We start from the raw sequence: 16,097 nt of genomic DNA on the forward strand, positions 1-16,097 counted from the left end.
AAAATGTATTTTTATGAAGAATCCATAGAGCAATTCCAGCTCAAATCAGGAATTTTTCTGGTACTTTTGTACTCGACCCTCTCCGATTTCAATGAAACTTTGTAGACATGTTATCCTAGGCCTATATAAGCCATTTTTGTGCATATGGAGCCAATAGTACTCGAAAATAACATTTGAGTAGGGCGTAAGGTATTTAAATATTTTTGTATTTTGCAATTTAAAAATTATTGTATCTCGAAGCCGTTGCATCGTATCAACAAGTGGTCAAAGACAAACTTGTAGGAAATTGGACGGGCTTTCTGAAAAAAAAAAATACACTGAAACAAAAATACACGCCACTTCTATGAGATTTTTCAGTTTTTAAGTTTAAAAGTTAAATTTGATGGTGATGTCACGATTTTTTTTCGCTCAAAATTTTTGAGGAAATAACCTAAAATGTTACAAAAAGACTCACGAAAAATGCAGGATGGTATGTCTCTCCTAAAAAACACAAAAATCATTTACTACAACTGTCAAAGGCAAACTTTTGGGAAATGGGACGAGCTTTCCAGTAAAAATATTTACGAGACTGAAAAACCAAGTCTGTCATATAAAAATTGGCAAAACCACAAAAAACCTATTTTTTCAACATTTTTTTTTTAAAACCGCTGTATCTTCCCAAGGAGTGGACTTAGGACAATCGTCAATATTGAGACTTTTATGTAAAATTGTCTGGGGAATCGATTCCTACTATCGATTCTGAAAGATTTTGACGTTTAGACCACTTTTCAAAAAAACAGTCGTAGTAAATGTTTTTTGTATTTTTTTAGGAGAGACATACCATCCTGCATTTTTCGTGAGTCTTTTGGTAACATTTTAGGCTATTTTCTATTTTTTTTTTTGAAAAAATCGTGACATCACCATCAAATTTAACTTTTAAACTTAAAAACTGAAAAATCTCATAGAAGTGTATTTTTGTTTCAGTGTATTTTTTTCAGAAAGCCCGTCCGATTTCCTACAAGTTTGTCTTTGACCACTTGTTGATACGATGCAACGGCTTCGAGATACAATAATTTTTAAATTGCAAAATACAAAAATATTTAAATACCTTACACCCTCCTCAAATGTTATTTTCGAGTAGTATAGGCTCCATATACACAAAAATGGCTTATATAGGCCTAGGATAACATGTCTATAAAGTTTCATTGAAATCGGAGAGGGTCGGGTATAAACGTACCAGAAAAATTCCTGATTTGAGCTGGAATTGCTCCATAACACTTTTTGTTATTTTAATAGTATTTGTTATTGAAATGGCATGAATTTAGTTATTACCGTCTGTTCGGGTTCAGTATTTCAAACAACAAACTCGAATGTTTTGAAAATGCATTATTTTTTTTTTGTCTTGTTACATCTACATTGCACAATATTAGTTTTGAGCTTTTTAACAAGAGACGGTATTTTGTGAAAATTCTAGTATTTTACACTAATAACTCGATTTTGTGGATGTCTCCAACATGTTTTTTGATATATTTAAATTTATAACATGATAACGAAAATATTATTCTTACTGCCATCGATCCTCAATAATGCCAATAAAGTAACTTCCTATTGAAAAATTATTGCGGATAATATGATAAACAACTTTGGTAAAGTTAGACAAGATAGGCCCACCAATTCAGTGGTTATCTTGAGAACTAAGATTCCATCAATTAAACACCTGATTTCGGTTGAAAGTCTCCGGTGAAAAAAAATATGTTCAGCCATTTTTATTTTATTTTGACTGAATATTAAAAAAAAAACATAAATAATAATGTACTTACTGTTTCCCGAATTGTGTATTGCTTTGACTGCCTTTTTGAGTTTAGTCAGGCCTTCTCGATCGAAGTCTAGAGTCTGCAAGTAGAGTAGAAAAACAGAAATAATACTATTAGTTGTGCAATTAAATCCAATCAAATTAAAATTGACAATAAAGTTAGCCTGAAATTCCAAAACATCGTCCAGTCCCCCCTCCTCATCGAACTCGATTACGCAAATCTGCCCCCAGCAAGACTCTGGTTCCGAAACCGTTCCAAATTGCCCGAATCGAGCGAGAGAAATTGTTTATTATTCTGCAGCAGTCGTTCCTCAATTTCATTTGCCAGCTCAGTTTTATGACGCCAGGCCAGGCCCGAAAATGAACCAAAAAAAACACTCATTTCGATTCTTACACATTCTGATTCTGGGCTGATGGCCCGGAGATTTCGACTTTCGTCAACAAAATTTCCATATTTATCATTACACGCGGCGAGATTGAAGCGACTGCTGCTGCTGGCAAGTAAATACAAATGCCTGGAAGTCGAAATTTAGCCCCGGGGCAAATCGCGCCCGACCGGCGGAGAAACCGACGACGAGCAGGGCGCGCACAGATTTCACAGTTCACGACCGGAGGCAGTCAAGTTGCGTGGCACGTCGGCGGCCACGGGCAGGAGCAGTGGAGGAATTGGCCAGCTGCAGGCTGCCTTTTTTGCGTGCTGATTTTTTCAAAGGAAGAAAGTAGGGTAAGTGTTTAAATGTTGGGATCAATTCTTTTACCAAATTAACCAGCACCATCAACGAGAGTGATGGTGCTGATTTTCCTTGGACAATTTGAAGAGTTATAATTCAACATAGAACCAACTACCCTACCGAGCCTAACAGAGCGGAATTTTTTATTAAGCTTTAACTCCGACCACGCTGCACTACATTACACTCCGCAATCGTCGCGGTTCTCTGGTATGAATACAAATTAAATCTTGGAAGTGTTTGATAAGTGCAAAAAAATTTGCGCCAGAATTGACGCTGCCACAAGTTGCATAAAAACGGTAACAATTCAATTTCTGAGTGCGTGCACGTGAGAGAATGCAGATGCTTTTAAGGTCTATGGCGAAAGATAATAAAATCCAGATTCAAAGGATTTTCTTTCGCGCTGGTTGAATGAATTTCAATGAGGCAAGGACTAAATAAGCTTTATTTTTCCAAGAAAAGATTCTTTCAACCGCTCAAATATCACATATGGGTCCGGATTTAGGTCATTGTCAAGTTGCAGGTTCTTATCGTCCCAGCCCAATCACTGCTACCTTTTCTTTATTCAGAGAAAAAAAAAAGCAAAAATCGTCTCCTGAATGGAATTTTCGGCAAACACAAAAAGGAGAAAAAAGAGAAAACACCTTAATCCTTATCCCATTTTGCCTGCCTTCTCTTCAGTGGCTGAACTAGGTTAGGGTGACTGAATGAGGTGAACGGAAGCTCGAATGTCACCCAACAAAGAAGTCCTTTATGCTCTTTTACTTTTGCTGTGTTGCTTTTCCTTAATCCCTTTCATGGTTCTTGATGGAATTTTGCAAAACTTCAAGTGTACTAGGTAGTACCATCATAACACAATTTGCCCTCCGGCCTTCGTCGTCCGGGGTCGGTCGCAGGATTCGTACTTGAAACTTGGTACATGGGTTGGGTTTGTGTGTTCGGAACGGTGGAAAATGTCGTTCAAGTGCCTTTCGGAAACGAGTGCCAGTATATAAAAGAAGGAATCCTATTTAAACTTATCCAGTTCAAAAGAAAAAATGTTTGTAATAAAAAAAAGTTTTTTTGGTAACCAAAGTATTTTTTACATACAGTTTAATACAAACGTGGCCATTAGAATTTTTATATCAAGTTGTTGTCCCCCACCCGTTTAAAAAAGAGGGCAAAAAAGAATGATTGTCATATTTTTTTTTTCAATGGACAAAAAGCTTGTGTAATCGATTGTAAACTTTTCAGAATACATTGTATAATGCATATCTACGAATCTTTAATAAAAAACGTTATTTAATCCACCTTAACACATTTAAAGTGTGGTCTAAAATGCAAAAAGTGCGTAAGTAACACTTAAGTGCTAATAACTTTTGATAGATTTGTCAGATTTTCAATGTCTTGGACGCGTTGGAAAGGTCTTTTGAATACCTTTCTGAAAATGTATAGCATGACGGGTTTTCTTACAAAAACCACCCTTTTTACAATCTTCCGGACTTTTGCTAAAATCATTTTTTTAGCATAACTTTTGAAGTACTTAACTAAACTGCATAATTTTTAATAGCGACTTATGGGACCCCAAGATGGATCGAATGACGCCAAAACGGACAAAATCGGTTCAGCCAATGTCGAGATAATCGAGTGACAATTTTTTGATCAACATCCCATAACACACACAGACATTTGCTCAGAATTTGATTCTGAGTCGATAGGTGTACATGATGGTGGGTCTAGGAGGTCTAATTGAAGAGTTCATTTTTCGAGTGGCTACAATTTCCTCAGTAATGTGAGGAAGGCAAAAAGGCTTTTTAGGCTATTTACAAATTTTGAATTTTTGAACCACAGATCGGTTCAAGACGTAAAATTTTGGAAATAAAAAATTCTTTGATATTATGCTATTATTCGACAGGATCATAAATGTAATGATGTATTTAATGATACTCTTCACCTTAAAATGTTGAAAATCAGGCTTGAAAATTGGTATTTACTTTTTAACAGTTTTTTTTTCAGAAAAAAAATAACAAATTTATGTTATCCACTGTTGAGAAAAAAAAATGAAAATAAATCGATATCTCCCAAAAATCTGTATGTGCGAGAACGAGATTTGAATTCGATGCAAAAAAAACAATTACCGTAAAATTTGATAGCCAAGGGTGACTTTGATAGGTTCTAGATTTTTCCGAAAAAAAAGAAGAGTACAAATTAAATACGTACACCCAAAGGAAATAAATATATCGAAATATGCAACAGTGGATTTGCTGCAGTAAATGTTACATTTTATAACAGTTTTTGCAGCAAGCTGATAGCTCATTTTTGCCCGCGCTTTAACATGTCCAGCGATCTGCAGTTCTCACCAACACATATAAAGCTGGCGCGTCTCCGAGCAACACTCCAGAGAGAAGAATATGTTGGTGCTCGGTCCCACTCAATTCATCAAGCGTCCATGGCGCGGTAGTAGCGTGTCGGATCATCATCTAAGAAGTTGATGGTTCAATCCTCGTTCCGTTAGGATTTTTTTTTTGCAATGCAATCATTCAGCCGTCGGTAATGTCGATAATTGTCGGTAACGGGCAAAAATGTCATACCCCTATATCGCAAAAAAAAATGCATGAGGACAGATTTCATGCATATTCTGATATACTTTCATGCCGCCATGCATCACAATCATGCGACCGCCGTTTGGGTGTACGGAATGACCGTGATAGAGAAGTGTTCAAAAAATCTTGGAGAAGGTAAAATAAGTTTGTAAAAAAGTAAATATTATCTGTTTTTGAAACATTTTTTTTTTCTATATTTATAGGCATTTTCAGTAGAACCAATTCATATAAAAGGTGAAAACTTTTGATTCGTGCTTCGAATTGAGTTTAAAACGCATTATAAATGGATAATTTTATAAACAAAACTAGGTTTAACGCATTTCAGCCAAAGTTCTGATTTTTTTAACATTTTTTTTTCCTAAAATTTATATGTATTTTGTTAAAACGCTTATAAATAAGTTAACTAAATTTTACAACCCCGGACGACACCCACAGGGTGGTCGAGTTGCAGGTCGTGGGGGTGTAATAATTTAACAAATTAAAAGGACACTTTCGTCCAACAAATAAAACGCGTGTCGTTCTTCTGACTAACAAAACAATAATAACATTTATTCACAACAAAGACAACTACCACTTCCTTTTACGCACTGTATTGACAGTCGCAGAGTGACAGACACACAGATGTCATCGCGAGTCCAGTGGCGTACGGTCTAGACAGGGGCCGCAATTCCAGTCGCCTCAACACTAAATATAAACATCGATTTTTTTTTCTTTAAAACTACGTATATCTGCAACCTTAGGTATGGTACATTTGATGTAAAAAAACAAAATTTGAACACCTTAAATCTAATTTTATGTGTGTATGTATTAGTGGAATGAGGATGTATGATAAATCGAATTTATTTAAACGTGTTTGTGAAAAATATCTATATTCTGGTGCTCTCCTTGTAAAATTCATGTTGACAAATAAATTTCAATGATTTTCATAAATGATTTTTGTAAATTTTCACGGTTTCTAACAAGGTTGAGTTGTATTTGCGGCATACTTTTCAAAAATCATTTGCTTTTTTTTAAACAGGAACACTATCATTTTGTAACTTATAACAAGGTTTCATACATTAGTTGTTCTTGAAGTATTAGATTTGCTTAATAAAATTCTCGTTATTTTCAATTTCAAACAGAGTACGAGAAGTTTTTTAGGGTTTGAAAAAGAATATTCTTTATAAAAATCTACTCATGGAATTGAACACTGAGAATTTTTGCATGGTTTTGCTGAATACTGTATGAAATATGAACTGTCAGAAAAAGTGCTTGTTTTAATACCATAATTTTCTGAGTTGTAGCATTTTTTTCAAACTAAAATTATCAGACATTATCAGTGCAACGAATAGTTCTCAAAATACATAATTAATTTAATAATATAAATATATAAGATCGTCTCTGATTAGTGCGCTGACCACGCGGACGCGCTGTCTTGTTTTTGCATGCTCATTTTCATTTCTTTTATGTCGCTGTTTGTGTGCATGGGGTGATTGGTTATTATAACTTATTGGACATCATAAGTGCAGTGCTTCAGGGGACGCGCAGTCCTGTTCTTTTCGCGATAATTTTCATCGTAAATGATCGTAAAAATTTATTCCAACTGGCATCGATCGATTTTATGAAGAGTAAAGCGTCATTTATTTACTATTTTTGAAATTTGCTCGCGTTATCTAAATTGTAAAAATATACTGATAAGTCCAGCCCATAGCACTACTGCTCGGCTGGCACGCGTTCGATAAAAAAACTTTTAAATGATCAATTATCTATCTTTCCGCAGCCGGCTGCCTAAGATTTAAAATTTTCAACCGATAAACAAAATGCTCATGGTCACATCACTGCCACTCGTGAATCCTGACCTCATACCCATCTACTAACCCCCTCAAAACTCATGTGATACTTTGTCGGAGATGCAGTCGATTGGGCGGTCTCTATCACTCAAGTATCGGACTAAAATTCCCATCCACTTCCCCGTGACCCTACCACTGGTCGTGGCCGGCGCCGGTATTGATCAGCATGATAGGGGCCTTTGAGAAGTTGCGAAGCGAGGAAAGATAGCTCCCACTTATCTTCCACGGCTCGTGGATGTAACTTCTGGAGGTCCTGGTCAATAACGGAGTAGCAACTGCGGGTGGGCACCTATGCTTATGCTTATGCTTATGCTTAAATATATAAGATCGTCTCTAAAAATGCCACCGGGACCTTCTGGGATCGAACCCAGGTCGACTGGTTGAGGGGCAATCACGCATACCCCTTCACTACGGGTCTCCTCGGTTTACAGTACTGAAAAAAAAACTACTGATGTTTGAGAGAGCAGAAAAATGTCTTAAGCCAACCAAGCTTCTATTTGAGATTCCTCTAAAATATCGACAAAATTCAATTTTAAACCCAATTTTGAATTGAATTTGAAACGGGTCAAAAAAGAGAACTCTGAAATTTTTAGATCATTTGTGTTTGATGGTTCATTCATGTGACTTTGTCAATGTATTGTTTCTTTTTGGGGTTAAATTTAGCCGTGTTTCTAACTAGTATCCCCTACTATTTCTGTAAATGCATCAGTAATATTGGTTATGTCTCAGTTCATGGTTTGACACACTTTGTTAAAACAGCTTAAAATGATACCATTTAATGTTCAAAAACGTGAAATCTAGGGACCTATAGAGGGAAATTAAATTTTCTGGGAGAAATTTCAAACACTCAAAGCACAGCACAAACATACATTGAAAAAAAAAAGTACCAAATTCCTAAATTCTAGGAATTTTGGCTCCTTTCCTTATTAAGTAATCCAAAAAACCCGATTACTAAATAAGGCAAAGAGGCAAAATTCCTAGAATAAAGGAATTGGGTTCTATTTTTTTATTACAGTGTAACTAAAACTACCAGATTATTATAATTAACAGTTTACAATGCTTGTGATTGGTATTATTACTGTTTTTTGGGCAAATTATTTTAAATTGATTCCGACATTGATATTCCATGATCTTGTTGCTCGATTGGAACTCCGATTCGACAGTTTGATTGGAAACATGAGAGTGAAATTTCACCTCTCCATATAGGCTCTAGTGAAAACAAGCAAACAAAATCAGGTTTAAAAAAAACTCTAAATAATGTAGAAGAGTAATTATAAGCCGTTGCAAATATTTTTCAAAGTATACGAAGAATGCATTCCTTTATACTAAAACTTATCTATTGAAAAAAATATTCAAATAAAATGAGATTTCAACGTAAGTAAAAAGATGTCTGCTTTAATTAGAACACGACCTTCCACCTTGCTTCAAACAACCCCGACACAGTTTAAAAATGCCCTCAAAGGCGTTACACCGCAAAACAAATGAGTCCTTGTAGGCAAAGTGTCACTGCCGTCTTTTCACCGTCAACCCCTAAAGCCCAACCCAGAACCCAGGTGCCTGCCATTCATAGGAGAGTGTCACCCAGTTCCGGTTCAACTTCTTATATAAATGGGAACAACTTCCATGAACTGCTCTCAATGACATAATTATTTCAGCCCAGGCCCGAACCAAGTTCTTTTCAAAATGTGAGAGATGCTTCCATTCTTTACGTTTTCCATTCAAAAAGTCGGAAAAGCGGTGGAAGTTGGAGCGGGGGGCTTTGATTACATAACCTTACTCACTATAGCAGCAGCAACTTGTGGTGATGGTGGTGGTGGTGGTCGCCATTCATAAAACTTTTCCACGGCAAGGACGTTCCTGTGCAGCAGCAACAACCGGTTGATGACTCTAGCTGGGTGCTGCTGCAGAACGTGACCACTTGTGCTGCTCTGCCAAGTGCAAAGCTCCCAAACCCCAAAACTAGACCACACCATCAACCGCCGTCCCATGAGGGAAGGACACACGTCGTTGATTATTAGCAACTGGGTGGCCCAGTGCAGCTTGCAGATTGGCTTGCCAGGTTTACTGAATTTGTAAGGGATGGTGGAATCTTGTTGGATTTTTAAAAAGTGTATTTTAGTTAATATTTGAGATGAATTGAACGTTTCTTGTTTTAATTTCTAATACGATTCGTAAATTTAAGTTTTGAATAAAAAATATTGAACATAATAATTTTAGACAAAGAATAAAAGTATTTAATTATTTTAACAAGATGATACTGCCCCCCAATCTTCCTCCTTATAAACTGCACAGTGCACGTACACACATGTCAGTGTGGGTGGACCAGCGGCAAATGTGACAAGACGCAAAGGGTCGGTGGGTGGAAAAGTAGGTCAAATTAAAAAAAAAAACTGGGGAAAAATTATGCTATAGAATGCGGGAATGTCGTTCTCGTTAAAATCTCTCTCATTCTCTTTTCCATTTATTCTCTTCTGAAAATTAAATTTCTCCAACGCATTGGAGCGTCCTGTTCTGGCCAGAATGATGAGAAACACTTGGTTGACTAGCCTGTTAGCATAACTTCATTTTGGTTAGCTATTCTATGGGCATTCAAAATAGCTTAATTGTTGACTTATAAATTTTCAAAGATGTGTAATCGAACAACTTAATGTAAAAAATTGGTATTCAATTTATTCTACCTTATTAGTAAAAATCGTTTTAAGCTATAAGTACGATATTTTAACTTTTCTTACAAAAAGAAAGCTTAACGACTCAAGTTATATTTTTCAGAAATATTTTAATACAATTTAAGGAACGTTAGTGTTATGATCAATCATATTTTTATAAAAAAAAATCTTAAATTGTAACAAAATTGAAAGTTTGCAGAGATTTGCACTCTTAATGACATTGTGGGAGAGTGCGAAACAAGATCGAGAGAAAGGGAGTCTCAGCAGATGATGCCGCAGAGATTTGTGAGGAATGTATGCTATTGCTGGAAGCGATGGCATTGACCTGCTTGCCTAGTATGTCAGGTATGATTTGCTTGTGGCTAGAACTAGTACAGAGATAGGTACTTATAGTGCAAATTTGAAATAATCTACTCTGATCTACTATAATTTTTCTTTTGGTGTATTCTTTAAGAAAAACAGTCAACACTTATACATAAAATCATAAAATTTAAATATTGTACACAATGATGTGAACACCACTCCGTCATACATATAGTGTAAACACACAGTATAATCGATTGTTTCCAACCGCATCATCTTCCACCCAGGAAATGAGCCACATTTCCCTTATCAGCGAGAAACCAACCCAACTAAACCAAGTTTTGCAGATTCATGGCCAAGAGAGGGAAGGGCAATGGTGGGGGTAACCCCGAAAGCTCCGTCGCTCAAAGAAGTTGTGTGTTTGCGCTGCTGTTGATGATTGTGCAAGGCAAGACAAATTACTTTTGCATGCTAATTTGCAAATCCGCTTTCGCTTTGGGTCCAACTTTTTTTTTTTGTCTTTGTTGAGGAAGAAAAGTGTAAGATTTGCCTTAAAAAAAAATAGATACTCAATGAAAAAAAAAATGTTACTTTCAATCGATTCTTTGGTTGTCCATATCGAAGGGACCATCGAGGAAGAGAAGCATCAGTTTACAGAATGATGCCAAACGAAGACTCGAATATTTTTTCCCTGATCCCAGCAATGGAGGAGAATCATGGCAAAAGTTCAGCAAGCAGAACAAGCGAATTTCTAACATACATAAAGCCCCGTTTTTAAAGAAAAATATCTATACATGCCATGAGAAAGAGAAAATATTGACAAAAGGAGGGATTTTTTGAAAGAAACAAATCGAGTAAGAGATTCTCCGATGAAAATCGAGCAAAGAAGAGAATCGAAGTATGCAATTTAAAAAGACTGATGAAACCATCGATAGATGGAACAATATTGGAGATAGCGAAGATCGACCAACCAGAGAATCGACTGTAATTTGGCTCAAACTATGTGGGGGCCTTCCCTAAGACCAAAGAAACCATTTTGTCTGCATACAATTTTGGCAGCTTGGCAACAATGGTACGTAATTATTCGAAATCTGTAATTTTTAAAGGAATTTTCTTCAGCAATGTTGTAGGTATTGATGAAAAAGAGGTACACGGAAAAAAATCTTGCCGATTTTTTATTATATTTTTTCACAAATACAAAAAAAATTGTATTTTTTTTATTTTCGAGATTTGTTGATATGTTTTAGGGGATCAAAACCCGCAACTTTTGAGCCGTAGAGAAAAAATGGTACGAAAATTTACCGCCAAGTTACCAATATTTGAAAAAGAGATATTTAAAAAAAAGTCGAAATTTTAATGCATAACATTTTTTTATCTCATTTTTTTTTATAAAAAATTGAATTTGCATGCAATCGCAAAGTACTTTACAGATGTTTTTTAATAAAGTATCTCGTTTTCAAGATATAGCCACCAAAAATTTGATTTCAGAGCAGTTCTCTAGGATTTCGGTCATTCGATTTTTTTTTGTATTTTTTAATCCGACTGAAACTTTTTTGGTGCCTTCGGTATGCCCAAAGAAGCCATTTTGCATCATTAGTTTGTCTATATAATTTTCCATACAAGTTTGGCAGCTGTCCATACAAAAATGATGTATGAAAATTCAAAAATCTGTATCTTTTGAAGGAATTTTTTGATCGATTTGGTGTCTTCGGCAAAGTTGTAGGAATGGATATGGACTACACTGGAAAAAAATAATACACGGTAAAAAAAATTTGGTGATTTTTTTATTTAACTTTTTATTACTAAAACTTGATTTACAAAAAAACACTATTTTTATTTTTTTTTATTTTTTGATATGTTTTAGAGGACATAAAATGCCAACTTTTCAGAAATTTCCAGGTTGTGCAAAAAATCATTGACCGAGTTATGAATTTTTGAATCAATACTGATTTTTTCAAAAAATCGAAATTTTGGTCGCAAAATTTTTTCAACATCATTTTTCGATGTAAAATCAAATTTGCAATCAAAAAGTACTTTAGTGAAATTTTGATAAAATGCACCGTTTTCAAGTTATAGCCATATTTAAGTGACTTTTTTGAAAATAGTCGCAGTTTTTCATTTTTTTTAAATAGTGCACATGTTTGCCCAGTCTTGAAAAAAATATTTTTGAAAAGCTGAGAAAATTCTCTATATTTTGCTTCTTCGGACTTTGTTGATACGACCCTTAGTTGCTGAGAAATTGCCATGCAAAGGTTTAAAAACAGGAAAATTGATGTTTTCTAAGTCTCACCCAAACAGCCCACCATTTTTTAATGTCGATATCTCAGCAATTAATGGTCCGATTTTCAATGTTAATATATGAAACATTTGTGAAATTTTCCGATCTTTTCGAAAAAAATATTTTCAAAATTTTCAAATCAGGGCTAACATTTCAAAAGGGCCAAACATGAAATATTACGCCCTTTTGAAATGTTAGTCTTGATTTGAAAATTTTGAAAATATTTTTTTCGAAAAGATCGGAAAATTTCACAAATTTTTCATATATTAACATTGAAAATCGGACCATTAGTTGCTGAGATATCGACATTAAAAATGAGACTTAGAAAACATCAATTTTCCTGTTTTTAAACCTTTGCATGGCAATATCTCAGCTATTAAAGGTCGTATCAACAAAGTCCGAGAAGCAAAATATAGTGCAAACATGTGCACTAATTTAAAAATTAAAAACTGCGACTATTTTCAAAAAGTCACCTAAATATGGATTTAACTTGAAAACGGTGCACTTTATCAAAATTTTACTAAAGTACTTTTTGATTGCAAATTTGATTTTACATCGAAATATGAAGTTGAAAAAATTTTGCGACCAATATTTCGATTTTTTGAAAAAATCAGAATTGATTAAAAAAATTCATAACTCGGTCAATGATTTTTTGCACAACCTGGAAATTTCTGAAAAGTTGGCATTGTATGTCCTCTAAAACATATCAAAAAATAAAAACAAATAAAAATAGTGTTTTTTTGCAAATCAAATTTTAGTAATAAAAAGTTAAATAAAAAAATCACCAAATTTTTTTTACCGTGTATCATTTTTTTTTAGTGTAGTCCGTATCCATACCTACAACTTTGCCGAAGACACCAAATCGATCAAAAAATTCCTTCAAAAGATACAGATTTTTGAATTTTCATACATCATTTTTGTATGGACAGCTGCCAAATTTGTATGGAAAATTATATGGACAAACTAATGATGCAAAATGGCTTCTTTGGGCATACCGAAGGCACCAAAAAAGTTTCAGCCGGATTAAAAAATACAAAAATTAAAATTGAAGAAAAAAGACCGATTTCGTAGAGAATTGCTCTTCAGTGAAATATTTTCTAATGCCGATGTCTCAGCAACTAATGGTCTGGTTTTCAATGTGAAACATTCGTGAAATTTTCCGATTTTTTCGAAAACAATATTTTAAGTGGTTACATACATGTAGAAAATTACAAAATTTTATATTTCCTTTTTTTAAAACCACTTCAAAGATGATTTTCAATCACTCCTGAAAGTTTCATGAAGATATTTCGGGATTTAACTGAGTTAGAGACAATTTAAGCTCAGAATTTGGCCATGCGTAAAGCAAACTGTCTGACTTTCTGAGCGTTTTTCTTTGAACACCAATTTGATTTACGGGTGGCACGATATCTCGAGATGGGACGGACCAAATTGGCTGAATTTTTGGGTGAATACTTTCAAGATATATTCCGTGTGCATGACGAAGCCCGATTTTAAAATTTTGGATTTTCAAAAAATACAAAAATCAAAAACTGTAAATTTTTGAGCATGAGCATGGTTGACTGCCAATGAGTTGCTACTCCGTTATTGACAGATCAGCTGAAGTTAAACAATGAATCAAAAATTATCAGTGGGAGCCAACCATCCGTTCACTGTTTAACCTCTGAAGATCTCTACTTTATTAGTCAATACCGGCGCCCTCCCAAGAAGCCTGCAGTTCAACGAAAGGGAGGAATGTTAGTCCGATAGTTGAAGTTGCAGACTCATCAAGCACACAGTTTTTCGCTATATACTTGTTGATACCGCTTGAGACCGTTGAATCCACAGCATCTCCTTCAAGCATCACGTGATTAATTTATTTTTTTGGGTTAGTAGGATAAGGTATTGGCTTTTCGATGCCTCCCGAGCTAACACGCTATGGGGAGGACTTTCATAACAGACCCGTCGGCGAGCCTTCCGAGCAACGATGCTATGGGAAGGTCTTTTTGGTTAACACACAAACTCACTCACACACAGTTATTTTGCTCCACTATTAACTCAACGATCCAAATTGTCAGTGCGTCTTTCGTTCATTATATAAAATTGGCTTTTTCACCGCAAAAAAAAATTAAACCTTATTCGAAAAATTTAAACACAATCCACCCGACGCCGTGCCTTCCGATCAACGATGATATAGGAAGGGCTTTGAAAATCACAAAAGAAATCACTTTTCACTCCGCATATTTTTTACGACCACGCGCTCCCTTTGCCAATTATGCACTGATGACGCTGCATTTTCAGAGGGTAATCTTCTCCTCGCAGCACACAATACACGACAAAAATGTGAAACAAAAGGCACACAAAAAAAAAAACACTTTTCACTCCGAATAGTTTTTACGACCACGCGCTCCCTTTGTCAATTATGCACTCTCAAAAACTGTAATTTTTTTATATGAAAAACATAAAAATATTTTCAACTTTTTTATAATTTAAGTTTTTTTTAAATTGGCCTTCGTCATGCACACGGGACCGGTTTAACGAGTCTTCACCAAAATTTTCAGCCGATTCGGTCAAAGCAGTGTTGAGATATCGTGGCACCCGTTTTTTGAAATTGCTAACTTCAAATGGCTATACCTCGGCCATGATACAACCAAATGGCTTCAATTTTTTTTGTTAATAGATGAAAATGTATATTTTAATGCCATGAAAACAGATTTTGAAAGAGTTTAAGTTTAAAAAATCAGAAAAATACTTCGATTGAAAATTCAAATTTACATAAAAATTGAGCCCATGAGGGTTGACCATTGTCCATATAAAAAAGAGTGATTTTATAGCCTCTCCTCAGTGAGGAAGGTAGTATCAAGAAAGGCTCTACTTCACTTCTTGGTGAATAATTTCGAGTATATTTTATGTGATGAATAAAGATAACAAGAGTGCATATGAAATTCATCATTCAACATTATTTTGCTTCTCAACTCAACGGGAATGATATTAACAGGTAATCCTGAAAAAAAATATCCTGTTGGGTGATCGAATTCGACTTGCAGAAATCAAAGTTTAACATTCCATCGTTATCAACAAATTGCAACTTTGCTTACAATCTGCCGATGCTCATCAAAAAAGTTCGAACGTCCTCCGAAAGTGAAACTGACTCATCCAGTCGAAGATGACGATAAGCAAACTTTTAACGGTGTTGTTGAGTTTATTCCTGCAGACTCATCTAAAAAAACGAAAAAGTGCAAACATTTGCCTTCTTCCTCTAACGCCGAAAAATATCCCCTTCAAGTCAAACCAAAGAAAAGCCACGGCTAATTATTGGCACTTGCGGCAGACTGTAATCCTCTTTGCTTCTTGAAACGAACGAAGAAAAAAAAAATCAACCCCCAAAGCTTGTGCACTGTGGTAGCCGAGCTGGGCCCACACTTATTGCTAGTTTTGTTTACATATTTTATTTTTCTGTTTTGTTTTCACACTAGCAGCACCCACTGAAATTTGAACCGCTCAGACGACCAGGTCAGACCAAGTTGCACGTGCTCGGTCTTTTCCTTATGCTTCTTCTGGTGGTGGACTATTGTGAAGGAGGAAGGGGAAAACTTTTGCGAACGAAACGAAACCAACGGTCGGTAGGTAATAATAACCAAAACAAACGCGTTCAACTTCTTCTTGCGCTTTTCGAAAACTATTTGGACCAGACGTATCGCGCATTCCACGGGCTATGATTCATCGTTTTCGTATGCAGCTGAACAGATTTGTATTGGAACAATTTCGCTGAGAAAAAACTAGTTTTCCTGCAAAAATGTTATCGGCTAAAATGTCCTTTCCGGTTATACCATTAAATCTACATGGCTACCACTTTCAGAGAAGTTGCCTCTTCCGGTCCCAGTATAAATCATGGAACCGAAAAAAAACCTCTCCTAATCACTTTAACCTGCCAGTAGAG

General features: G+C 35.3%; 1 protein-coding gene across 1 annotated transcript in view; it reads right to left on the reverse strand.

The window, feature by feature from the left end:
• The window catches only part of LOC6042813 (arfGAP with SH3 domain, ANK repeat and PH domain-containing protein), a 59,627-nt gene that overhangs the window by 16,376 nt on the left and 27,154 nt on the right, over positions 1-16,097 (reverse strand). Inside the window, exon 3 of the mRNA XM_038258926.1 lies at positions 1,800-1,872. Coding sequence (XP_038114854.1) covers positions 1,800-1,872 — 73 coding nt within the window. The remainder of the gene's footprint in view (positions 1-1,799; positions 1,873-16,097) is intronic.

The sequence above is a fragment of the Culex quinquefasciatus genome, chromosome 3 (genome assembly GCF_015732765.1).
Source record: "Culex quinquefasciatus strain JHB chromosome 3, VPISU_Cqui_1.0_pri_paternal, whole genome shotgun sequence".
In the NCBI taxonomy this organism is placed as follows: Eukaryota; Metazoa; Arthropoda; class Insecta; order Diptera; family Culicidae; genus Culex; species Culex quinquefasciatus.